We start from the raw sequence: 25,679 nt of genomic DNA, 5'->3' as shown, positions 1-25,679 counted from the left end.
CTTTTGTCTTTAAATAACTGCTGTTCCAGAACTCTCTTTTCTTTGGCTGCTTTAATTATAGCATTGCAGATTTTTCTTCCCCTTGTTTGACTTTTTCACTTACTGTACTTTGCTGAATTTCCTCAAGCATGCAGGAGTGTGTTAGCTGCAAAATGACTGTCTATTGAACGAACCATGATCCTTCATTTCTAAACTTGTTTCATCATTAAGGGCTGGACTGCAGGATACATGCACAGTTGGACTGCTGCAGGTTTACTCAGAGAAGGCAGATTTCTCTTTAGAGCTCTTTGATACAGGGCTGTACATCTGACACCACAAGCAGAAAATGCAACAAGACAATTCAAACAATGCCTACTTCCATCTAAATCGTGTAGTCTCTGCAGAGTGAACGCAGTCCAATCTAAGCTGGAGAATGCTGACCGGTGAGAGGCCACAACCTACTTATTTCCTTCACAGAGAAGTGAAGAGAAAGTAAAGAGTCTAAATAACCACAGTCCATGCTGTGGATGCACCACCAAGACAGATGCAGACTGAGAGAATGACAGCAGTGAGAGGAGCAGCTGCTGTTTAGACACTGCAAATTACTTTTTATGTTTCCTGTCTGATAATGAGATACAACTTGGACTCCAAAATGGAGTCTGACACTGATAGCCAGATGGGTTGGGTGAAACTCCTCCCAGTACAGTCTTTCAGGTGATGAGATGCTGTCCCAAAAACCCTTACAGTTGAAGAAATCGAAAGCAAAGCAATATCTGTGTTAGTCTGGAAGATGGACAGGAGAACCTGACTGGTCCTTCTAATCTGTAATTATTGTCCTAACATTATGTGGAAGGATAGACCCACAATATGAATTTTATTGTGCTAGTCTCAGCCAAAACATGTTGCAGGTCCCACTCTTTCAGAGGCATGAAACAACTTCTGTTTATAAAATCCTCTGCCATTGCAGCATTGTCACCAGGACTGAAGGTCGTTTCTGCTGACATACCCAGCTAAGTCATCCTGAACCATGTTTGTCTGGGATCAGTGGTTTAACTGCTTTCCTGCTGGCTAGACATGTGTGTGCTCCTCTTCCTGTGTCTTGTACAGCAAATAATAATTAAATTAGCGACTCAGCCCTTCAGACACATGCATGGTGCACAAGCATCGCAGGCAAAGCACTGTCTTGCCAAATATTGTAATACAAAGTAGTGAACTATTTTGGATTTCCAAAACTTACTGTTTCAGCAGGGCGCTGAGCTGCACGATGAAAAGAAAACATGGTCATTAATCCAACATCATCCATGCACAAAACAGAGCTCACTGTTTTCTTTAAAAAAGAACAGTTGAAGACATTAAATGGAAATTAAGGGGTTTGGATGCCTAAATGCCATGAATATGCCATGAAAACAATTGCTGTGGAGGCTGTGGAAGTTCAGCTCTTCCAGAGAAGCAGGACTTGGAGGATGGTTCTTCACAGCTAAACTGACAAGGGAGGGCCATGTATGAAGGCTAAGGAGCACTGAAGGGCTCATGTCACGTTTGTGCTGCTTAGGGCTCCTCTAGGTCAGGCTCATGCCGCAGGCAGCTGTGCAGAGCAGTCCAAACATGCTAAACATCCAAACACAGCTAAACATGAAGTGTGCAGGCAATCAGATGTCTAGGGCTCTAGCTGACTCTCCAGCTCCTTTTCTCTTGAGCAGAATAGATGTTATTCCCATAACGTCTCACCCTGAAGACTCCAAAACTGAGAAGCTAAAACCACAAGATCCTGTCAGGGGAAAAGAAAAAAAAAAAAAAAAAAGAAGAAAAAAAAAAAGAAAAGATGTGTTGGTGCTTGTAGTGTTTTTAAGAGTACAGGAGTCTTCTCACCTGACAGCAAAGGTTGAGCTAAACAGGACTTGCTACTGAAGCCTGAAAGCTGTCTGTGTGTTACATTTGTGGATGTGCCTTTTTGTTCAAATGGAATTTGGGCAGTGTTTTGCACTGAGTGATTTCCAGAAAATCTTGTTCTTCATCCTGCTGGAATTTTTAAGGAGGTATTTGCCCAGGCTGTCCACATAAGTGTCTCTTGTAATGTTTGATCCCTCAGAGAACAATCAGGGATGAAATCTCAAAAAACGTTGTGCAACAATGTTTTTCTCAATTAGGAGCTTGGAAATAACAAATACACTGGAATGTTGTTTCAGTCCATTTCCTTCTTTATTCGACCTCCTATCAAGAAGAAATAATATATTCTTATTCTGGAATAGAAACTGTGTTAGCCAGTATATTGGCACGTCTGTGAAATGTACAGACTTACTTCAAAACAGTATCTTCTTTTGGAAAGGAAATTGCACTGAATCTCTTCTTGCAACCACACAATGACAGGACAGGAGTTTGTCTTGCTTTTCACCAGATCTCTGCAGTCCTCAGTCAGCTGAACCTCTTTCAGAGTGCTCTGCTTTGATGGCTCTGTGGGTTACAGCATCCCTATCCCTCTGTTTCAGCAAAGCCAGCCCTCCACCCCAGCTCCCAGCAAACCTCTTTTCACAGCCTCCTTGATCACCAAGAGCCCTGTACCTCCACCGGCCCCTTGCCCTCCCATGCCAGTGCAAGGACCACCAGAGCTGGGACCCTTTTGGGAACCAGCTGTCCTCCCACCCACCCCTTCCCTACAGCTGGGATATGCTGCTGCCACTGTGAACCCCAAAGCCTGTGTGGCCCATGGCCATAGCCAGACACTCCTGTGGGCAGGAAAAGCCATCCTACCCGCCTCTGTCTCAGCAGTATCATTGGGTTGCAGCTCCTGCAGTCTTCTCCTCACCTCCAAGTTTGCTGAAAGCAGAGGGGGAAAGCTGGGAAAAGGGGGTACAGCCAAAGAGACCTCCTATGGCTGCTTGCACCTTCTCCTAGCAGGCATTTCATGGCTCCCACACCCACATGAGGCCCTACTGCTGCACATGGGAGCACTGGTGGAGGCAACGATTCCCTCTTTGGACAGCTTGGCAAGCTCACCACCTTCACGGGCGTGTCCTCCCCCCACCCCCCCACCCCCAGCCAAATGCACACCATCCCCCTCGGATCTGCATAAAACATCTCCCACACTGCATTCACCTTTTCATACCAGCAGCACATCATTTTGGACCTATGCTTTCTCCTCACTTTCCTCTTGCCTCTGAGAAAACTTGTTTCCCAAGTCAAATAGCAGGGAGGGAGGAGGGAAATCACTGGGACATTTGAACAATTGCAGGAGGATTCCTTGCTTGTCGCCAAGGATGAGCAGGCAGTTGCTGCTGAGGTATTTCAGGAATGGACACGGAGAGAGACAAGGGCTGGAAAGAGGGTGAGAGGACTCTGTCTAGACAAAAAATTGATCATGATGTTTGGCTTGCTGATTTAGCAATTGTATTCCTAAAGACCTGGCAGGACTCTGTAGTGGGGTATTTTAAAAGCTCATAAAGGCCTTTTTTAGTCTACAGCTGTTTTTTCCAATACTCTGTTTGCTTTTAAACCATCACCAAATAACAAATAATTTAATCTTTTGGGAAGTCTCCCCCTCCTTAAATCTAAAACTATTCTCCAAACACCACAGTCGGCTGCTTAATAATCAAACTGGGAAAATGTTTGTGTTGCTATTATTGTATTTTTTCTGAAATTGTGCCTGTGTAAGGTAAGAATTTAAAATAAATCTGAATAGACAACCCAAATATATAGCAAACGTGTTCATAGACTCCTGATTTCTCAGGAAAGGCAATTTCATCATCATCCTGATCTCTCAACAGGCAAGATCCTGCCTACACTTCATTACAGGGCTATTTTGAAAACACTGACTGCTTCTTGAGAAACCTGTGTGTTAGCAGAAGAAAACGGAGGTGAAATAATTGAGAGAAGAACCACATGCTGCCTATTCGCACAATTCATCCACTCTAATCAGCTTCTCAATTTGCCCAGCATATATAGCAGCTGATGTAACTGCCCTGAAATCCACTATAGATGTAATTGAAACCTGCTGCAAAACTGGCGTTTTCTTACCAAGTGCTTGCTCAGTGGAACTGTGAAGTTTCAAAATTTTACAAGTGTGTTTTATTGCTTGTCCTGTATAGTAAATAAAATGCTGAAGAACTGGCTTTCTCCTCAGGTTTGTTGTTTTTGTAATGATTCCAGTAACCACCACATCACTGAATATCTCTTAATATGCTTGCACAGACACGAAAATTTATGATAAACAAATGGATTTTGAGAAAAAGTATGTCAGTAACTCACAGCCTTGCCTTTCCATGTTGAGCTGCATGCTTTCTTATTATTATCCTCTGTGTGCTTTTTTCCCAACCACTCAGTTATACGTTTTTAGAGAAATGCACATTCTTTTCAACTTGGAACCATGCAAGTGTAGCAAGTCACCTAATAGGAATATATAGGTCATGGTATTACATGACTTACTAAGCTCTGATTCAGTGATTTATGCTTTTTCAGTTACTTCACCAGCACTAGCCGCTGTTGAAAGAAACAAAATGGATATAAATCATGGTGGTTTGAAATAACAAAAAGGAAAGGTCTTTTTCATGACTTAAATATCTATTCTGGGTTCATTTTTTAAGATATTATTTCCATTTATTTTCAGAAGGAAAATATTATGTTTAGTTTACTTTTGTTAAGTCAAATATATATTTGGCTATACTTACTTGCTACCAAGGGGAGTATTTAGTGCTACCATTAGTCCCAGTAAAATCAGAAATAGCCTTGAAGTGACCTGCAGAACGGAGCACTTTGGTATGCAATAAAAAGCCGTAATTCTGCCAGCTCTGATGCACATGAGGAGGCTACAAAACTTTTCAGGGCTAAAAAATACATATTACACTGGCTGTGATTTGCCACCGTGCCCCTGAGTATCGCCTGCTAAGATGTGAGCTGTGGCAGCCCTGGTTTGGAGGGGACAGTAAATCATGAAGTTGCGGTTGGCAGGGGTGGTTTAAGGACAAGTAGCCACACTCATTGCATTTTTAAACTTTTCTATTCTAAAAGTCAGCCTTGACTCTCGGGATGAGAGGCCCCTGTATTTTCCAGAGCTCCCCCCAAAGCCCTGGTGGGACAGCATGGCAGGCAGGAGGGACAGGGGTCCCTGGGTGCAGGGGACGCCACGAGGGATGACAGCGCTTCCCACATCTGTTGCCTTCCTTGGCAGAGGGACTTTACATCTTCCAGCAGACCAGCTTTGGTATGTGCGAGGGAAGAGGTGTTTGGTAGGTTCTTATTTAATGTATGTATTGTTCAGCCAATTAACTGAGCAGGTCAAATACAAACCAGCTTTAAAAATCTGAGAGATCAGCCAACTTTGCCTTCACCACAGTCAGCAAGAGTTTTGACATGGTTTTTACTGGAGCAGAGGGATACTCTCCACGATTTTGAAATCTGCAGGACTTTGAATACTGCAGGACTTTGAAATCCTTCCCATACAGTGTACTCTCTAACTCTTCCTACTACAGGCTGCAGTTTGAAAGCCAAATATAATCAAATAACAGCCATTAGGAATTTAGGTGTTTTGTTAAATACTAAATGATTATCCACAGTGTGCTTTGACCAAAAGCACATCTCTGAGGACGTGCAGGTGAAGGGATGCCTATTTGCATCAGCACTTGCTCAGCTTCTTCATCCCCATTGTACATCATTGTATACCTGCCTGCTGCAAAGTGGATTGTGACCATCTTGCTTATTTTGCAAGATTTGAGCTGAATTTGCTCAATTCAGCTATTGAAAAAAATTTCCATTTATTTCTGATGGGCTTTGATTTGGCAATCTCATTTACTCATGAAAGGCTTTACATCCAGATGCAATCCAGCAATTTATAAGTCTCAGAAAAAAAACCCCAAAAACCAAGGAAAAAAGTAAAAGTTAGCACAAATTTTTCAAGGGTAGGTCATGCCAAAATAAGGCATTATCCTTTCAATTGAAGGTAATAGATTTATTGATTTATTCCAATGTACTATTTGTAGATAGGGCAGGTACAATATCTCTTCAATTTGGCAAGGTCTTGCAACCAGCTCACATGATATACTCATGCACGTTACATGTATACGGTAAATCAAGAGTTGGAAAACTGTATTCAGAAAGTTGTTATCAAGGATCTGTGATCAGAATAGAAGAATGTATGAAATGGACATTTACAAGGGCCTAAGTCTCATTGTGGACCACTATACAGGGAAGGGTAGCAAGCACTCCAGTGAACAGGACTGGAATTCAAAAAGATCTTGATAAATGAGCATTATCATTTGAAAAAATAATTCAGTAAGAGGAATGTGAAGTTTCACAGTTAGGTTTGCAACTTTCAGTGGCCTATAGGATGCAATGACTCAATATTGTCAAGCTGTTATGAAAAATAATAGAGAGTACGCTGGGCTATGCATGTCTCTTCTGTACAACAGATGACAGACTCCTCATCTCCTGACTCAGTGGATACCCGCTGTGAAAGAAGAGAAAGGAAAATAAAGGCAGAAGGGGAAAGGAAAGTGCTTTTTGCGTATTTCAGATGGATAAGGGGAACAAGGAAGAGCGCACAGTAAAACAAGTTTCAAGAGAAAATTAAGCAAGGATGGAAATAGCGTTCCTTGCAAAAAAGACAGAAGCAGAAAGATTTGTAGTAATATATAGGTTTTTCAACAAAGGGTTCGAAAATATTTCAGTTTTGGATCTCCACTTGCATTGTGGAGATGTCAGAAAAGTCTCAATTAGTGTGCTCTGAGCCAGATTATTTCTATTGACTTTGATGGAATAACAGTGGAAATGCTGTCAGAGAGAAGAAACCCCAGCACCTGAAGAAGTTATCTCCGTTTTGCTGGTGTCACTAATCGACATAGATTTAGTAGAAACATGCTCATGTCTTTAAGACATGCTTTTTATTATGGGAGAACATGTTTATATAATGGGAAAAGTACACGTTTCTGTTACTTTCTTTTTTGGGAAAGAAAATCAACTTTAAAACAAGTCAAAAAAATAAGAAGAAACCCAACTATTCAAAATGAAGAGGTAGATCTAAACTTTGCAACTACTCTAAGATGTGCCAGGTATTCTTTGCCTCTGCCACAGAGGCAACAGAAGAGGGAGAGCTGTGATATTTTGTCTGAAAAATGGAGTACCCTCAAAACTCCACTGCATGACCCCTGCACTGACACGCAACTTCCATACCAAAGTAAAGCCTTGAAGGGAAGGATCATGTGGCTGTGATGGAAGGAGGAGCTGGGAGATCAGTTACTGCCTATGAATCTTCAGAAGACTCTGAAGATACAAGCACCTCTTAGCAATGTACCAAACTTTGCTGTTTCTCTCAATGACAACAAAAATTGTCTAAACAGTAGAGAACTCCTGGAAGACTCAAGAAATCCCCTTATGTACAAAAGAAGATGTAAATTTATCATTCTTCTCTTGCAGGAGAGAAAGTGCTTAGAGTAATCCCAGACAGTCACCCTTGTACTCTTGATATAGTTGACATTTCAGGACTTTTTTCAAATATGTTGCAGTCACAGACACAAAACGCAACAGACCCACAAAACCAAACCAAACCAAAATATTAACCAGATAAGAATGTGTAAGTATAAACAGGGCTGGCAAAAAGTTCAGTCAGTCCCATTTATAATTGCAGGGAGCCATAAGGCCCTTTGAGTCAAATAGGCTGCATAAGTGTGAAGCCCACACATGAAAGAAATCCTGAGCACACTACTACTACTGGTTGTAAGAAGAACTCCATTTGATACTGGAACCTCTGTCAGCATGTACCTTTCCATGAGTGCCCTAGCCTTTCCACTTTAAGATGTTTCTATGCTACAGTGCTCCCAAACTCCCAGATAATGAGGAAAAAATAAAAAGGAGGAGATGTAAACAAACTTGAAGTCTTTCAAACCAGTCAGCATCCCTTGGGGTTTTTTATTTTCCTTACTGCAAACTCTTTGATTCCAATTATAGTCCTCTGTACACTTCCCACAGATGAAGAAACAAAAGCAAAGACTGCCCCAATTTGGGTTTCCTACTGTTACTGCCCATGTCACTGTTAGGCCAATGGATGAGAGCAGTCAAGCTGCTGGGCACAGCAGTGCTGGCTGACCAAGCCCAGGTGCTCTGATCCTGAGATTTCTTGCATGTATTATAACTGGATCCATAAAACAACCTGTTAAAGTTGACTGTGCCAATGTAAAAATACATTTAAAGCAGATGATTCTCCAAGCTGCTCTTCTAGCTCCACGTGAGCTCTGAACCGATGTTCTGAACTGATGTGCCACTCAGGACACTGCACCTGGCAGGTGGAGGAGCATGGTACGTGGGGATGAGCTTTTTCTGTGTGGGTACAACTGCTGTGTCCCCACAGAAATGGTGAGCAGCTTCTCCTGCACAATGCAATCCATCTGTCGGCTTGTTTGGTTTAGTTTTGTTTCTTTTCTGCTCACACTCACAGAGTTGTTGCTGTTCACAAGACACAGTTTTAGTTACTGTGGCTCTGAAGTATCCACTGGGAAGCATATAAATGCTTAAATATGTATATTTTTTACACTATTCCCTTAGACTTACATGTAGGCTACTGAGATATAGTCTTCTATATGTTGCTTTTTCCACCTCTACATGCACAGAAGTTTACACATGCTTCTCTTGTTAATTTTCAGTTCCAACTGAACCAAACTCAAGAAGCCACAGGCAATTTTGGATGATGTCCAAGGACTGCTGGCAGGGAATGAGATGACTCTATGGTGCTCTGTTCAGCCTTGAGGTTCCTTGGGACCTACTGCAGAACATGTTTTTGCCATCAGCACCTGTTTGATGCGCATAAGGGTTAGCAAACACATTTTTTGCTGCAGTGGCGATGAACATCCTAGCTTATGAATGAGTATATGCTATTGGAAAAGGCTGTGTCTCACCCTACCCAGCGTAACTGAAAAGGTATAGGCAGGAGCTAGAACTTAACATGTCAAAGTACATTTTCATGCGCACAGAAGGCCCATTGGCATAGAAATTATCAGTGAGGAAATGGCATCCCAGGTCATGGCTTACTGTCCAGGCAATGGGATAGCTGGCGGGGTGCTGACACAACCTGAGGCATCCCTGGAGTCGTCATTGCTCCACCACACAGAGATTTCACAACCTAGACCTTGTTCTGGACATTCAGCCAAAGCTTTCCTTTCATAACCTCACTTAATTCACCATGCACACCTCACACTAAATCATAGTTAATCAACAAGAATTTCAAGCAGCTGTAAATCAAATGAGAATGCCCATGGCCTCTGAGGTGGGTAGGATCAGACTCTGCCCACCCTCCTTGTGCTGGAGTGTGCATCACCTCCCATGTGCTAAGGGAACTTGGCTCTGCTCGTTGTCTTCCAGCCACAGAGATACTGGGGTGCTTACTGTGCAAAAACCCTGTCTCAGCCACACAAACCTATTTCAGCCCTTCATCCTGGAAAATCCCTTTGGTCCTTTGTATATTATCTTGGCAGCATAAAATTTTATGCTCTTAAGAAACAGTTGTGCAGTAAAACCGTTGTGCTAAAGACTGGTTTATAGTGGTAATGAGTAACACTGTACTGTATACTCTTCTAAATTTTTCTGTAGGTCCATTTTGCTCTGAAGCTCCTGGCCTGGAACGCACTGGAATTTTCTAAATACAACTGTAGGACTCAAGGATGGAGGGAAAACTGTGAAACTGCATTATCTGGGGAGATAATCCCTGCCAGTCCTCCTTGTCCCAGTGCAGCTTTACACATTTGCTTTGGAGGGTTAGGATCTTATTTCTAGGAAGTGAGGTTTCTGGTTTCCTGTTCCTCCCTTTGCCACCCAGGTGGGCAAAAACTGTACAGCTCCAAATGGCCAAAGATGATGGCAATGCCACAAGGAAGTCTTGTGCTGACCTATGGGCTCTTTTGACGAAATACCGATGTTTATAACGCAGACATCCACTATGGAGTAATCTCTTTTAAACTGATAAGAATGTATTCAGGGTGTGAATCATTTAATACCAAAGCAGACACTTGAAATAGCTCAGATGAATTGTGCCCCTCAAGGTGTCTACATTCCTTTGCTTGCCATGAGGAAAGCCTGGGGTGAGTGGATCAGAACCAAACATCTGTTCCAGACACGTCTAAAGGTGGGTGAGACTTTTGCTTCCTCCTGTGCATTTTCCAAACCATGAGATCTCAGATATGTCTTCCCAAGTCATCCAACCCAACCCTGCACAGAGCGCCTGTATTTCACAACTAACCCGGGCTCTGCGAGAGCTTTTGGCTGCTGGACAGCCACTTGCTCTGTGCTTTAGGCTTTCTTCTCCAATGGAGACAATTCCAGCACAGAAATCAGTAGCTGGGCTCTTTGAGGAATGCTTAGTTTTATCTGTTCCCCCTCCACCCCTGCTTCCTGCCACGGTAAGCTAAAATAGTTAAACGCTTGGGGTTTGGTTGCATGCATTGTTTATCCATACTTGCTCTTGCTTCTATGTTTAACAGAGGAAATAACTCACTACGATAAAGTATCACTGCATGCTGGTAACATCAGATAAGCTAAGCTGGACAAAAATGTTTTCTTTGGCAATTCTCCACTTTCTTTAATTTGGCTAGAGAACCCGCTTTACTTCTCGAAATGTGAAGGCCTCAGTTACACTTGACTGTAACAAAGAGTTTCACAGGTTTTCTTGTTAAACTCCATGTAGGACAAGGAGAACAATCCTGTCATTTCTTTCCCTGGCGTACAATTGGGCTGATAAGCATCAAGCTGCACAAATCAAAAACCACAGTGAATGTCGTTTGCATTAGTTTTCTGCCTTTCCAGAAAAAAATGAGCCTTTGCAATCTGCTTACCAGCCCCTATTGGAAGCTGCACAATACTATAGTGATATATATTTAAGTTGGGCAAAGGGGATGAATAAGGGAGAGCAGCTGGAGGCAGCCTTTTTCGGGGGGAGGCAGCATTCCCAGGCACAGTAGGAGGAGCTGAGCATCTCCCTTGCAACTGGAGGGCATCAGAGGAGTCGCCCATGCCCCTCAGGAGTGGGACAGGGGCACTGCTCCCCGCACAGTGAGGGATGGGGAGAGAGGATCAGCGTGCAGGGACTGTCCCATGGGAATGGCTTGTGCTACAGCTTCTCTGTGGCTCCCATTGGTGGGTATCAGGCTGCAGGGGTCACTCAGGAGATATTTCAGCACATGAGGAGAGAGGGAAGGAGAAGGCTGCTGGAGGCTGGATGCCTCTGCCCCCTGGGTAGGCATGTGCATGGGTAAGCTTGGGGTGGTTCTGGGGTCAGGTTTTATCACTCCCTGTGTGGTGCTCTGGATGTGGCCACAGCTGAGCCTTGAGTCAAGAAACCTGACGCACCGCAGAAGGCAGTTATCTTCACCCTGTGCAATGAACATACATAGCTATGCAGGATGTATGCACATGGGACGACACATGAACTCGTGTCTGTTATGGGTTAACTGGCATGCAGGACTCACACCAGCGGCATTGCCACAGCCTCTTAACTTTATGTTTTGCACCTAACACAAAGCTTTGATCTCATGAGCCCTTTTTTGCCTGAAGGCTAGAGCATGGCACTACTCATGGGAGACACAGAGCAGCAGCAATGCAGCAGGTACATCACCATTCCCCTTCATCTCCCACCAAACACCTTGAAAAGCTCTGATTGGCCTTACTACAGCCCCCCTGCACGGTGAGGGCAGCTCCTCTGCTGATGGCGTGTAGCTCATACAGCCCATGCTCAGTGAGTCCCCTGCTTTTGGGGGGATATTGCATGCGCGATTTAGTGGACTTCACCCCAAAAATGTGCATTGGCTGTGCATTTACTGCACCTGCCCTAAGAGTGGGTGTCTGTGCAAGTGATGGACATACCAAAGATTTCTAGTTTTGACAGTGTTGCCAGTGGTATGGAAAGCTGAGCTACATTTCCAGGCAGAAAATGCACCTGGCGTATAGTGAGTCATGCCATGAGGATCCTTCCTGAAGCATATGTACAGACTGAAAGCCCTAAATAGGCTGGATTTATCTGTTGGTTTTTTCCCACCCTTTCCTCCCTCCCTCAATACAAACATTTATGTAATAAAATATTTCTAGAGCACAATGTATAAACAATGCACACTTAATAAAAATAAGAACTGGAAAACTTTAGCAAGAAAACAGCTGACCTTAATTTTCTAGCCAGATAATGACTGAAGGTGTTTTTTTCCCAGATATAAGGTGTTTTTCTTGCGATAGGTTTGACCTACCCAAGAGTATTCTGCTTAACACTGGCTCCTTAAAGAGGTACTTGGATTTTTTTCTTTGTTATAACCAACGTGTAATTTCTGGGGCTTAAAATTTGAATCTCTGGTTAAATAACTTAGAAGCAAACTGTAATTATGTGCCTTTTTCTGATGCAGCTGGTGCCAAACCATAGATGAAAGCAAAGTGATTATAGACAAAGGGCAACCACTGGGTGACTGGGTTTCCTTTGGAGAGAGTCAGTACAAGTCATTTATGAGTAAATCATTTATGAGCTCAGTATCCAGTGTTAGGCTGGGTCCTGTATATAATATACAGTCAAAAGATAAAATACTGAAAAAAGCTAACATAGGAGATACCTTATTCCCTTCTAAGTGTCCTTTCCATATGCCACAGTATCCCAGTTCCCCTCTCTATCACCTCCACTGCTTCACAGTGGTACTTTCAGGAAGCGAGGGTGCATTCCTCAGGGACAAGGGGTCAGCACCTCAGGCTGAAGAAAGCCCCAGACCGTGTCCTGCAGTGGGAATGGATTAATCTGCCCCTTGCACGAGTCTGTAAAAGGGGTTGCTGCCCCTCCAGGCCTGCTTTGCCCTGTTTATTCCTTTTAAAGGGGTGTTGCTGCTGGGGTTTATATGGCACACTGGTCTGCCCACACCAAAATACAGTGGTGCTGAAATGGGTCTTTTGGACCATTGTTTTTCTGGTTCCAGTCCTTAAGATCCAAGAAGACCTTTAATTATTGTGGTCTGAGTGTAACTCATTCAGAGGCTTTCCCAACCACTTATTCACTTCTTCCTGTGGTAGAGCTTGCAGACCCAGATGTCATCAATGATATCAAAAATACGTTGTTTTTTGAAGAATCAGACCTTCATTCTTAAATAACTGCTCTGGTACAAACTAAGATGGAGAAAAGGTTTTCTCTCTCTCAACTTAAAAGGAAACAATAATTCTCTCCTTTTGTTTCAATGCTATTCTATCCCATAATTTTTCTCTCTTTGCCATAGAAGTTTTGAAATCAAGTTAAGTACTGGAAAGAGAAGATGGTATTGTAAACCTTGGACATAAAAAAAACACCTTGAACTTAAAAAAAATAGTCAGTTCCAGTTCTTCCTGGGTTTTACGTTTGAACTTCCTCACCTCCAGGCTTCAGCTTTCTAGTCTGTAAACAGGAATAATACCTTCCTGTCTCAAAGAAGTGCTGTAAGAAGCTTAACTGATTCGAGTTTGTAGGATGCTGAGACATGGCAATACGTATGTGGCTATGGGGATACATATATGTGCATATTTGTATTTATCTATGGATGGAGGTACAGACTGGTTTTATTTTTGTGTATGCATCCTGGTTTTTGTTTTCATAATATCACTGTCTTCCTAAACCACAAAGATTTCTTACAGAGCAGAGAGCGTCAATAAGTTTACCTGAAGACCAGCTCGCACACAAATGAAAAGGGTTTTCTTGATGTATACTTCTTGCATCATTGTAAGTATCAATATTAGAAAGTTTTGGTATTTGATAAATGCAGCACAACATGCTCAAAAACAGTTCTCACTACAATGTCTTGTCACATTACCATTACTTTCAGAGTGATCTGTAATTCAAAAGGGAAGCAATACTTCACCTAGATATCCCTCTCCCTCCCTAATTTTCCTGGTTAAAATAACATGTTGCTGAATGTCGTGGTTTAATCCCAGTTGGCAACTAATCCCCACACAGCTGCTCACTCACTACCCCCAGGTGGGATGGAGGAGAGAATTGGAACAGTAAAGGGAGAACACTCGTGGGCTGAGATAAAGACAGTTTAACAGGTAAAGCAAAAGCCACGCATGCAAGTAAAGCAAAACAAGGGCTTCATTCACCACTTCCCATGGGCAGGCAGGTTTTCGGCCATCTCCAGGAAAGCCGGGCTCCATCATGCATAGTGGTAGCTTGGGAAGGCAAATGCCATACCTCTGGACGTCCCCCCCTTCCTTCTTCTTCCCTGAGCTTTATACGCTGAACATGACACCATGTGGTATGGGATACCCCTTGGGTCAGTTGGGGCCAGCTGTCCCGGCTGTGTCCCCTCCCAGCTCCTTGTGCCCCCCCAGCCTGCTCGCTGGTGGGGTTGGTGAGGAGCAGAAGAGGCCTTGAAGCTGTGTAAGCACCGCTCAGCGATAATGGAAACATCCCCAATTACCAACAGTGTTTCTAGCACAAATCCAAAGCATAGCCCCATACTAGCTACTATGATGAAAATTAACTCTTTCCTACCCAAAACCAGCACACAGAACTATGATTCTTTTAATTTAAACCAGAACAGATCTTCTTTTCTTTCTGTTGACAGCACCCTCCAAAAGAGTGGATCCAGGCTCCAGGAGCAGCTCTTTGTTGGGCTGCCTACCACTCCCAAGCCCACATCAATGCCACCTTTTGTTCCCAGGACTTGTAGGCCGTTCTCTGTACCTCCTATCTCCTTTTGGTTTGCTGCTTTGGGATTTTGCAGCTTTGGGATATGGAAATTTTATGGCAGCCAATCACACAGGCTGCTCAACAGCATGACATCTGGAACCTCCTTCCCTCGGGGATGGCAGGCTTACAGCAGGATAACCATCTGCTCTGGCCTGACCACCACGACCATTTTTCTTTGTCTCCCACAAAGATGTCAACAGGCCTCATTCACTTCTCACTCCCTCCCAAACCAAACAGCTAGAATTTCCCTTCCAGAAAAAAGCAAAACCAAAACAGAACACCTTCTGTTTTAGAAATAAACTCAGAACCCTTGTTTTTATTATTACTGTTATTATTAACAAGGAAATATAAATATGCTAATTTCTATTTGGATGGAGAAACCAGCACATCAGCTGTTCTATTTTCCATTCAAAAAGTAAATCTAAATTTTGGTATTTTAATACGTATCTTTGCATGCACTTTCCAAAAACTACTTTTCAGTTCCTCAGTTATGTCTATTTCTTGTCCTGCTGTGGTACAACCCTCTCTGCTGTTACCTTTTTCCCATCCTTCACACACACCAGAGGTTACAGCATCCCACTGACATACCTTGTTGGAACAAGGAGCTAATCAATAAAAGATTACAGAAAGCCCTGTTTTCATTTTGCAACATGGACCAGCTAGAAATCTGCTGCAAAAACTCATCTCCTTCAAATAAAAAATAATTAAGTTGCAGTCCAGAGGGCAAAATGCGGTCTTCACCATATCTAGTAAACATATTTTCAGCCACTGAATCTATATGTCTAAACATACACACAAACAGGAGGCCAGGGGTGTGTGTGCACATAATATGGAAATAGTGACTGGCTTCTGTTTAAGGTTCTTCACATTTGTGGAATTTTTACTTATGTTACCTGTTTTGTTTGCCTTTTAATTAGGGACAATAAAAGAATGGATGCACTCGGCTTTGGCAAGGAGGTCAGTGTTTCCTGCTGCTAATAGGAAAAAGGCAGGTGACAAAATCAAAGTGCTGCTGCCCTGATCAGCGCAAGCGCTTACTGATGAATTACCAGCTTTTCCACCTGCCTAAAATCAAATACATCCACAGGAGAAATGGTTCTTGCGGCAAAAGGTTGAAACGTTTTTGGTTACTTTGCCGGTAAGGAACTATGTTATCTTGGTAAACGATTTAGAGATGCCATTAAATGGCTCCTATTTTGTTATATTAAACCTGACAAATGCTAAGTAAGTTTCTATTCTGGTGTTATTTGGCTTCTTTCAATGTAACAGCTGGAAATGAGAAGGCGGCAGCTCCTTGTTACCAGGCAATTCTCCCCAACAACCAGCAGCTGCCCCAGGGACCAGGGTTTGGGAGCTGCTCTGCAGTGACAGCTCTTCTCCTTTCTTTCAAACCCAGATTGATGGACAGAGGCTGCTTCAGCGTGGGGTCCCCTCTAAGAGCTCAGAGCATTTGCAAGAGATACATCTCATTAAAGCTATGGTTTCGTCTCTCGCCATCCCATTATATTGTGTTATATAGCTGGGAGTTCACCCACTAACTTCCAATAAGCCCATTTTTTTCTATATACAATCAATCCTTAAGTTATGTGTTTATTGCTTTGAATTAACAAGCACAATAAATACATCACGGTCTTCTGCTAAGAAGCCCATTTCAAAGGCAGCCACGGGTATCGGCACAATCCCTCCTGCCTCTGAGAGACAGCTCACACTCGTAATCTCTCAGCAAGTCCACTTGCCAGCTCAGTGTTTATGTTATCCCTGGTGCAGTTTTGTAGGGCATAACACACTGTGTGGTCCTATATTTGTTCTTACCATTTTGCTGCAATGTTCTTTTACTCCTCATGTCACCCTTGAATTTATTTATATTTATTTTAGGCTTTATTCAAACAACTGAAAATCCCCTAGGAAACAAGCACATGTGGAATGCATAGGAATAAAAACCATGATGACCTCATACATAGTATATTAATATATAGCTGACCTAATAAAACACAAATCACATCCACTAGCAATATTTCTGAAAAACCTTGCATCACTCATAAGTTCATTCATACTCAGAGAGTCTGGTTTGGGATTCAGGTTTGTTGAACTCTTGCCCTCAGTGTAAGTCTGAAATGGGCTCCGTATGTTGACACTGCCTTTTCTCTTGATGTTTTCCTGACAACCAGACAGTTCACTGTAGTTTCTTCATCACCTGGATGCCCCATGTTTTAGCTCAGCACACTTCCAGCGGGATGGCAACAGAAGACAGATGTGAAGGAGAAACAGATCCTTCGATGTTGGTGCAGTGCTTCAATGCAAGATCCAACTGCCTGGGCTGCAAAGGAGCATTCAGAAGGCAAACCAATGGCCCTGAAGAGAGATTGGTCCCTTGCAAAAGTTATTCCTCTGGTCATTCAGTCCAGTGTATGGACACGGGCTTGACTAGCACCTGCAGGAAAAGGAGCCTTTCTTTTTTTCTCCTCCAGCACAATGCATCACTGTCAGAAAACTGGGTTTGGATCCCTTATTGAAGACACTAATTAGGAAGTCTTCTATAAAAATTATTTTTGAGCAAATGATGTGTGAAAGATGAATGACCTTTCTTCTACAGCTCTCTCCGTGCACCCAGCTCCATTTCTTTATCCACGTCTGTCTTTCTCTAATCTACATTTGCCTATTCTTCTCACCAATTTCTTCCTCCACTAAATTTAAGCATATTTTGGAAGTTGACCCTTTTCTTCTTGAGTCAATATATGCTAGTCGCTCAAAAGAGTTAAACATTATAATGAGACCTTTTCTCTATTTGTTTTTATTAGAAAATATTTGATTCCAACACACTGAATAGGAGGAACTTTATGCCATTAGCGTTATTGGCGACTTCTTGATGAAATTTCACATCCTCCCAGAAAAACTTTGGCCTGATCTAAACAAAGACACATGTTTGTGTGGGTCCAGGAAAGTTTTATATTTGGAAGAGGGGAGGGGAGAGTAATTTTTATATGTATCCAGGGATCTGAAAATAGCCTGCATCAAAGCATCACTTCTAATTGGTTTTAGTTGCAGTTACTCACCTTTCTGACAGATCCATTTTTATTGCCATTCTCATTCTACATCAATTCATATCTTTGAATAAGGTTTCACACATTCTTTAGTAACATTTTTCAGTGGAGCTGCATGACCATGCGTCCTTAGCTGTGCCTTGAAATCTTCTTAGAAGGTTTGCATCCTATTTTCTTACCCTTCCACCTTTCTCTTCTCATTAATAAAAACCCTTTACAATTTTTTTTTAATTATAGTCTGTCTGCCCACAGTGGTTCCAGTTTGTGCGTTCCTTTCTTTGTCTGCTCAGATGTGGGTGAAAATCAAGATTTTTTCAACCTCTACAGAATTTTAATGCCAAATACCAACATAAGGAGATATGATAGAAATATTAAGTGATGGAATGATGGGTGCTTTATCTTCAAGCCAGAAATCTATTACACCTCAATGTAATATCCTTAACTGCATAACAGACATGCAAAGGTAGGTGCATGGCAAAGGAACTGGGCTTCCTTGACAAAGCAGTTAACACCCCTATCTAACGCTTGGATCCCAGGGATCCGGAGGTCTTTTCCAGAATGGAGGAAAGCAAAGGTATCCTTTTCAAAGGGAATACGAAGTGAAAAGTTACGTAAGGGCCTCTTCCAGTTTCTCCTTCTCTGCAACCTCCTGTCATGACAAATACAACAGCCCTGTTAGGCTTCCCGTCTCCCAGTGGAAGACTTCTTCTTAACACCCTTCTCCACAGTGCTAACCGCACTACGGTGACACAGATTGCACAGAAAACAGACCTGCTGGTCCCCCATCCTCACCTCATCCTTTCCATGACCTGCAGCGGTGTTTAATGAACCAGGAGCTGTGAAGTACTGTAGGCTGGGTCAGTAGTCCTGATGCTTTTGCTCAGTGCCACTTAGGCTGACAGATCACCCATGGAGGATGGTGGCATGTTCTGCCCAGGAGTTTGCACATTGCCTCGCCTGCTGCAGAGGGAATGCCACTGCCCAGATGATCAATTTTTTGCTGGTGCTGCTATCTAAAGCCATTTTCAGTCACCATTTTGACCTTTAATAAAAGAAAATCCCATTGACCTGGAACCAAGACAGCTACAGAGGGGACAACAACAGTTGAGAGATTCCTATTCTTGAAACCTCCAGTTTATTTCCTGGCATCAGGCTGCGAATTGTAGTTCACACAACTAAGCGGCAAGTTCCAGATCTTAATGTGCTGAGCTTGTTTGGCATGTGCCCAGCCCGTAGTGTATTCAGGTCAAGGATCGTGGAATTAGCTTGCTTACTCTCACAGGGATTTGCTGGTTAAGTATCCTGCCTTCCACAATAATTTGATTTTTTTAATATTCTGATGTAGTCTCACACCCTTTTACTCCTCCCTCCTCATAGGATAGAAAAAAAATGTAGGAATGTCATCTTTGGAGCACTTTTGAAGGGAAAAGAACAAGAAGTGAATGTGGAACGAGTATGTGAAACAGTCACTTGTCCCTAAAATCTGAGGTACTTTGGCAGTGTGAGACAACCATAGGACATAGATCTAATCAAGTTTTCCTTGAGGTCAAACAAGTACATCACATGGAAATGCTGGTCCTTCAGAAGTCAACAAGAACCACCACCACCCCTCCCCATGGTGCCCCTGCCTCAAGGAATGACGGATGGAAGGAAGGAAGGGCACACTTGGGAATACCTTCCTCTTCTACATAACTCAATGTCTTTGACTCTAAAATTGTGAGGCCTGTTTACTCTTTTTAGGACATTTTAGTTTCATTCTACAGTTTGGTACCTACAAATGTAATCAGTTGCAGGAACCTAAAGGAACGTTGCTCAGTTACACTTCCTCAGCATGGCTACATACTACGCACTGGTTTTCACTGGAACGTAAATGCTACCTTGGATTTTGTTTTGGGGTTAGGTAGGTAAGAAAGACAAAGCAAATGATACTCATCAGAATTTGGAATAACTGACTCAAGTTCTGTTACCTGGCAAGTAATTTTTCAATTTTTGGTCTTTAACAAACGCCGTCTAGTGGTATTTTTAATCACTTCTCTCAACATTTGTTAATTTTGGTGCATATTTTTGGTTAGTGTCTAGAAACCAATGGAATCTAATCCTACAGTTTCAGATTTACATCTGGAAATTTCTGTGCCTAGACTACTTTAAAGTCAAAAGGGAGTCTAAAACAGGACATGCTGAGAGCACAAGCAGTTCATATAGTGCTGTTTTACTATTTTCTGAATTATTTTTTCTATCCTGTTTTTTATTTTCCCTAAGACCTCACTGGGATAGCTGAGATCAGATGGTATAAAGCCATGAATTCTGAAGAAAATTAAACTGTTGCTTTATGCAACTCATTGCTTAAATCTACCTTAAATTTTACAGTGCCAGAATAATAGAAGGTGGAAAATGTGACTGTTAAGAAGGATTTCTGGGCTCACCCAAATCAGTGTTTGATGTCTGTGCCAGGCAACTTACTGGAAACTATAATAAAGAATAGAAATAGTAAATTGAATGACATGCTGGAGAAGAATCAGCATTGCATATCAAGTGGGATGTCATGTTTTGCAAACCCATTAGAGGTTCAAGGAGTGATTTTTATGTAGATAAGGCTGGTTAAGATAAAATTACATACCTGGATTTCCAAAAAGTTTTTGACCTGGTCTTTCTCCATAGGCTCTCAAAGCGTATTCATATGGCATAAAAGGAAAAGGATAAAAAAAGTCTAAAAGAAAGGAAACTCATCATAAGATTACACAATATAAAGTATTTTCCAGAACCCACAAAAATCTCTGCTGTTTGACACCTTCAGAAATTTTATGGAGAATTTTAACGTCATGAAGACAGTTGGCAGATAATACAAAATTCATTTGCAATCTGAAACTGGCAATCAAGAATTTCAGAAGACATTAGAGAAAATAATTTTTTTCTGCCGGCTTAGTGAGCTGTCTCAATTTGCTGAGAGGTCGCATCAGTGACAAAAGCATACAAAGATCGGGCAGGGAGAACTGAGCATCTAGATACACGGCAGAAGCATAGAGGGAAGGGAGAAACAACCTGTTTTGGTAACACGAAGCTGTTAGATTAGCTTAACTGTATTGCTTGATAGCAATTTTGATATGACGGTGATAAATGACAAGTGACATTTAATACACGGATAAACAAAGTGATGCACCCATGGAAGGCAACCCTTGCCATATGTGTCCACTGGTAAAACAGCAACTCCACTCAGGGAAGAGGTTTCAGACCTTTTGTTCATAGCTCTTTGGAAAGAACAGGTCAGGAAGTGAAAAAGAACCTGCACGATGTTTGGAAATATTAAGAAAAAACAAAAGTAAGACAAAAGCAGGACAGTGCCGCTGCAAACCCACATCTTGAATATCACATGTAGTTTTGTCCACTTAGTCTGAAAAAAAAGGTATAAATAGAAAAGACAGGGAGAAGGATGAAAACAAAGACGGGGAATAGGGTCTGTATGAGGGGCACAGGCTGCAGTTCCATGGCCGCCAATGGATTTACTGCTGCAATCCCACTCCACGCTTCTCTGCCATCACTGAGCTGGTTCAGCCCAGTAACCTGGTAGAAAACATATGCACACTATGAAAAAGGAGGAGTTTCCTGCCAGGTGAGCAAGCTGAAACGGCACAGCCACAACTCCAGATGTGGGCAGGGGGACACACAACGGAGGGAGCAAAGTGGCAGCCAGTCCTAGGAAGCCTCTGCCTGCATCTGTAGCTTCACAAGCCATTTTGGCCAGCTCTGCTGCTGAAATCAGCAGGCCCACATTCCCTCCACTTGCGGCTACTCACTGCCACCCCTGAAAGGCTCTTCCTTTTGGTGTTTGTGCAGCTGGGTGGGAGAACTGTTCTGAATTAAAATTAATCATTTTTGCTGATCAGGTTCGCTGCATGCCAGCACAAGAAGCGGATGTGACCGAAGGACAGGAACAAGCAACGGGGACTGGTGGGACTGCTGCTTCAAGCAATGCCAGCTCAAAGGGGGTTGGAAACAAAGAACAGACCAGGGCTCCATGGTTCAGGAAAAGGGATGGTTCTGAAAGCATATAAGAGAGGTCTATAGAATTTCATGGTGAATATAAACAGGCATGGTAATTCAGTTTTTTAGATGATGAAAATTCAAGTACCCTATAAAATTATTAAGCACTGGATTTAAAACTGGTGGGGAGAAGTTCCTGTCTAGTCTTTGGGCGTACTTGGGACCTTACTGCCACTCCTGAAGGCCAGAAGTACCAACAGATCAAAAAGCTGTTTGACATATTAATGGAGAAGAGGTGCATTTGTGGCTGTTAGTGTGACAGTGGGCACGGTTTTGACCTAAGAAAGCTCTTCCAATGCACTTCAGAAGCTGAAAACAGAAAGACCACTCCACGGTGATTTGTATGTTTTCATACCTCTTACCTGTGTGTTTACCACTGGCCGTTTTTGGGCAGAAGATGCCAGCCTAGGAATGGTTGCTGTGAATGAGTAGGCTGGCTCTTAGGTTTTCATGTACTTCAACTGTATGTAATATAAATATGTTGTTTACATTTGTTACATTACATTTTCAGTAATTTATTGCGGAGTCAAAAAGCCTGTCTTAGGTATACCTAAATACTAAAATTACACTTTTTTCACATCACAGTTTTCTTGAAGAATGTATAGCTTCGGTGTTACTCATGTCACCTGTGCCACTCGCCCACCTGCAGGGCAGCGCAGGTAACTGGGGTGGCTGTAAAGCGGTGGCAATGGCCAGGGTTAGGGCAGCTCTGAGCTCCCACCCCACAGCTCCAGGGTACGGCTAACGGGGGACGTGTCCCACGTAACTACGGCTGGACACGGGACAGTACGGGACGGCTTGCAGTGTGTTGGTATAAACCACATCCACCTCTTCCCCCAGGAGTTTATCCTAAAACAGTGGGATAAACTGAAAATCTAGCCGTGAAGGGAAGAGGTATCGGGGTGTGGGGAGAACCCGAGTTCCCAGCATAAGGCGGCGCTGGTAGGTTTGGTGCCAGCTTCTGCCCCTCCAGTGATGGGCCCGGAGCCATTAAAAAGAAGTGGCCGGGGGTGAGGGCGCAGCCGCCGCCCGCCCATCGGCCCGGCTCCCGGTAAACACTCCCCCGCAGCTGGGCACGGCCTCTCCCCAGCGCCGGGGCAGGTACGCGGGGCCGGGCCGCTGCCCGCCGCGAGGTGTGTCCCTGTGCCGCGGCTCGGCGGGGACTTGGCGAGCGATTGGGTAGGACGGGCGAGCGGCTCCCCGGCTCCCCTGCTGGGCTCCCCGGCGCCGCGCTCCCGCAGTAGCAGCGCGCTCCCCGCCCGCGCCGCCGCCGCCGCCCGGCCCGCTCCGCCAGCGCCCGGCCCGGCCGCCGCCGCCGCATCATGCCGCATCCCGCGGCGCCCCTCGGGGCCGCCCTGCTGCTCGTCCTGCTGGCGGCGGACTCCTCGCAGAGTGAGTACCGCAGGGCGGCCCGTCCCCGCCGCACACGCCGCCGAGCATCCCCCACCGCCCCGCGCGTGTAGGTGCGGGCCGGGGGAGCTGCCGAGGCGGCGGGGGGGATGCGCGGCTTCGCGGCGGCGGTGCCGGCGGGGGCTGCCGGTGGGCGGCGGCGGCCGCGGGGCTGGCGGCGTGAGGGGCCGCGCCGAGGCCGCGGGGACCCACGGGCGGGGAGGGCGCACGGTGCTCCCCGGGCGGGGCGGCTCGGTGTGCGGGGAGGGGGGCTACGGCGCGGCCAGGCGGGCTCCGCTGTTCACCGCTGCCTCTCCTTCCTCCCGCTCCTCTCCTCCTCCTCCTCCTCCTCCTCCTCTCCCCCCCCATCCCGCCGGCCCGGCCACCGGCGGCCCAGCCGTGCTGCTGCGTGCCCCGGAGGCTGCCCAGTTCCTGCGGCAGAGGCAGCGGCGAGCCTACCAGATCTTCGAGGAGACCAGGCAAGGGCACCTGGAGAGGGAGTGCGTGGAGGAGCACTGCAGCAAGGAGGAGGCCCGCGAGGTGTTCGAGAACGACCCCGAGACGGTGAGGGCACGGAGCCGCCGCGGGGGTGCGGGTGGGCTGCCCGGCGCTGCCCGCCCCCGGCCATCTGCGGCTGGGTGCCAGCTGCATGCACAGCTGGGGAAGGCGGTTGGGGGCGGGGGGGGGGGGGGGGGGGAGGATGATGAGGAGGAAGAATCAGAACCATTAGGTGCATGACTGAAAGCCACATGGCATAGCGGGTGCTGCCCGGTTAGAAACACCGGGGCGGGGGTGGTGGGGGTGAGCAGCCCAGCCCGGGCCTGCTGCCCGCGGGGGGAAGGGCCCTCCTCACCCCTGGTGTGATACCGTGGAGCAAGACCAGCGCGATACAATGCGGTGGGTGCCCTGTCTGGACACCTTACTGTCCCTCTTCCCTTCAGCCTCCCATCCCAGCTGTATTTAAAAACCCCTTAATGTTGTGGTGTGTGTCAGAATAGGGGTTTCTCAGAAGAAGTGTGTTGTAAACACACTTTAATCCTCTTGGGCCATGTTGAGCTTGGTCAGCATTCTGGAATCAGTAGGTTCAGGACCTGCCACTACAGCAGCAGGACAGTGTGTGTAGGGGAGGGTGGTCCTGCCGTGCTTCTAACCCTGAGTGTGGAGTCCCGCAGGCAGTCACAGCCCACACACCACCGGCGTAGCGGACTTTTCCAGCCTTCTCAAGGCTGACTTTTTCTCTTCAGTCTTCTTCTCACTTTGGACAGCATGTGGATGCAGTTGTGTTGCTTTACTAAGCTTGGCTTACTCTTCCAGTTACTTGACACCTCTCTACGCTGTTTCGGATCGGCTGTTCTCATCTCGGGGATTATCTGGCTTTGATTTAGCAGTGGGAAGTGGATTTTCTTGGTGTTCAAACTGAAGCTTGATGCTGCACAGCGTGTTCCTGTTAATAATATGATGCTCTAGGGAGAAGATAGGACAGAGCACGAGAGAGTGAGAGCGAGCGTGTGTGTGTGTGTGTACACAGACACACACACCCCACAGGCAAGGGAGGGACTCATCTGAGGAGATGTTTTATGCTTCAGTCAGACAAGTCTTGACATGTGTGCTTCATTAGCAGGCTCAGCGCTGGATATAAAGTGCTGTAGCTTGTTGTCACAAGGCAGTAGCAAGTATGGCAAAAACATTGTGATGCTGGCTTTTCTTTTTGACAGTTTTTAATTTAAAGCTTAAGGAGCACTTGCCCAGGCAGCATTTAACGGTACACCTCTTTGTGTACGTGTAGTCATATCTGCATGCAGCAATGTTTGCTTCTGTCCTGTAAAAGTGAGCCAATACATAATATGCATAACTGTAATGTGGCGAGAATGGCAGGCACAACTCTTCCCAAATTCATGTTGAATAACATAACTTTAGCTCGGTGTGAATACTCACCGTATAGCAGCAAATGCAGGAAAAAATAACCCAAATGTGATTTTGTAGCATTCTGGAAAAAAGGTGATCTGAGGTCACCAGTTTTGCTGACTGGCTTCTGGCCAAGAAAGTAGCCAAAGGCGATGATGCATTGACAGATCAGTTTAGAGGGTGGTAAACTGCGTAAATGTGTCAGGAGTTTTTAACAATAGTCAGTACTTATTTTGTGTATTGGACAAAATATACAGCTCTCCAGCTGTAATGGAAATAGTGAAATAAAATTGGTTTAAATCTTACCATGTATAATATGATAGTTAAATATGTAAGTAAGTGTAAATACATAAATATAAGATCCAGTCATGCCGTTTAAGTGTGTTTTGCAGGACAATGCAAAGTTTCTGTCATTGCAAATGATTTTGATTTTTTTGTTGCATTTTCTTTGTTACTTCTGCTAGGTCTCTCTAGTTCTGAAAACCTCTGAAGAAATATCACTTAGGCTAGAGGATCTTCGAGTGTCTGTGCCCCCTAGCTTATTTTGCACACACTTCTACCAAAGTACTGTATCTTGTAATACTTCTAGGCCTGCAGTGACATAAGATTCTAGCTTTTCTGAGACATACACTTCCAAAGAGCTGTGAACTTGTTACGTGCAGCATGTCCTACTC

At 44.5% G+C, this 25,679-nt stretch overlaps 1 protein-coding gene across 1 annotated transcript in view; it reads left to right on the top strand.

The window, feature by feature from the left end:
- Positions 1–22,814: 22,814 nt before the first annotated feature.
- Positions 22,815–25,679, top strand: part of GAS6 (growth arrest specific 6) — a 41,559-nt gene continuing 38,694 nt past the window's right edge. The window contains exons 1-2 of the mRNA XM_055702643.1: positions 22,815–23,103; positions 23,498–23,664. Of these exons, the coding sequence (XP_055558618.1) occupies positions 23,034–23,103; positions 23,498–23,664 (237 nt within the window). The 5' untranslated portion in view covers positions 22,815–23,033. The remainder of the gene's footprint in view (positions 23,104–23,497; positions 23,665–25,679) is intronic.

This window comes from Falco cherrug, chromosome 2 (genome assembly GCF_023634085.1).
Source record: "Falco cherrug isolate bFalChe1 chromosome 2, bFalChe1.pri, whole genome shotgun sequence".
NCBI classification, from domain to species: Eukaryota; Metazoa; Chordata; class Aves; order Falconiformes; family Falconidae; genus Falco; species Falco cherrug.
The sequence above is the reverse complement of the archived record's forward strand: the minus strand, read 5'-3'. Positions and strand labels throughout refer to the sequence as shown.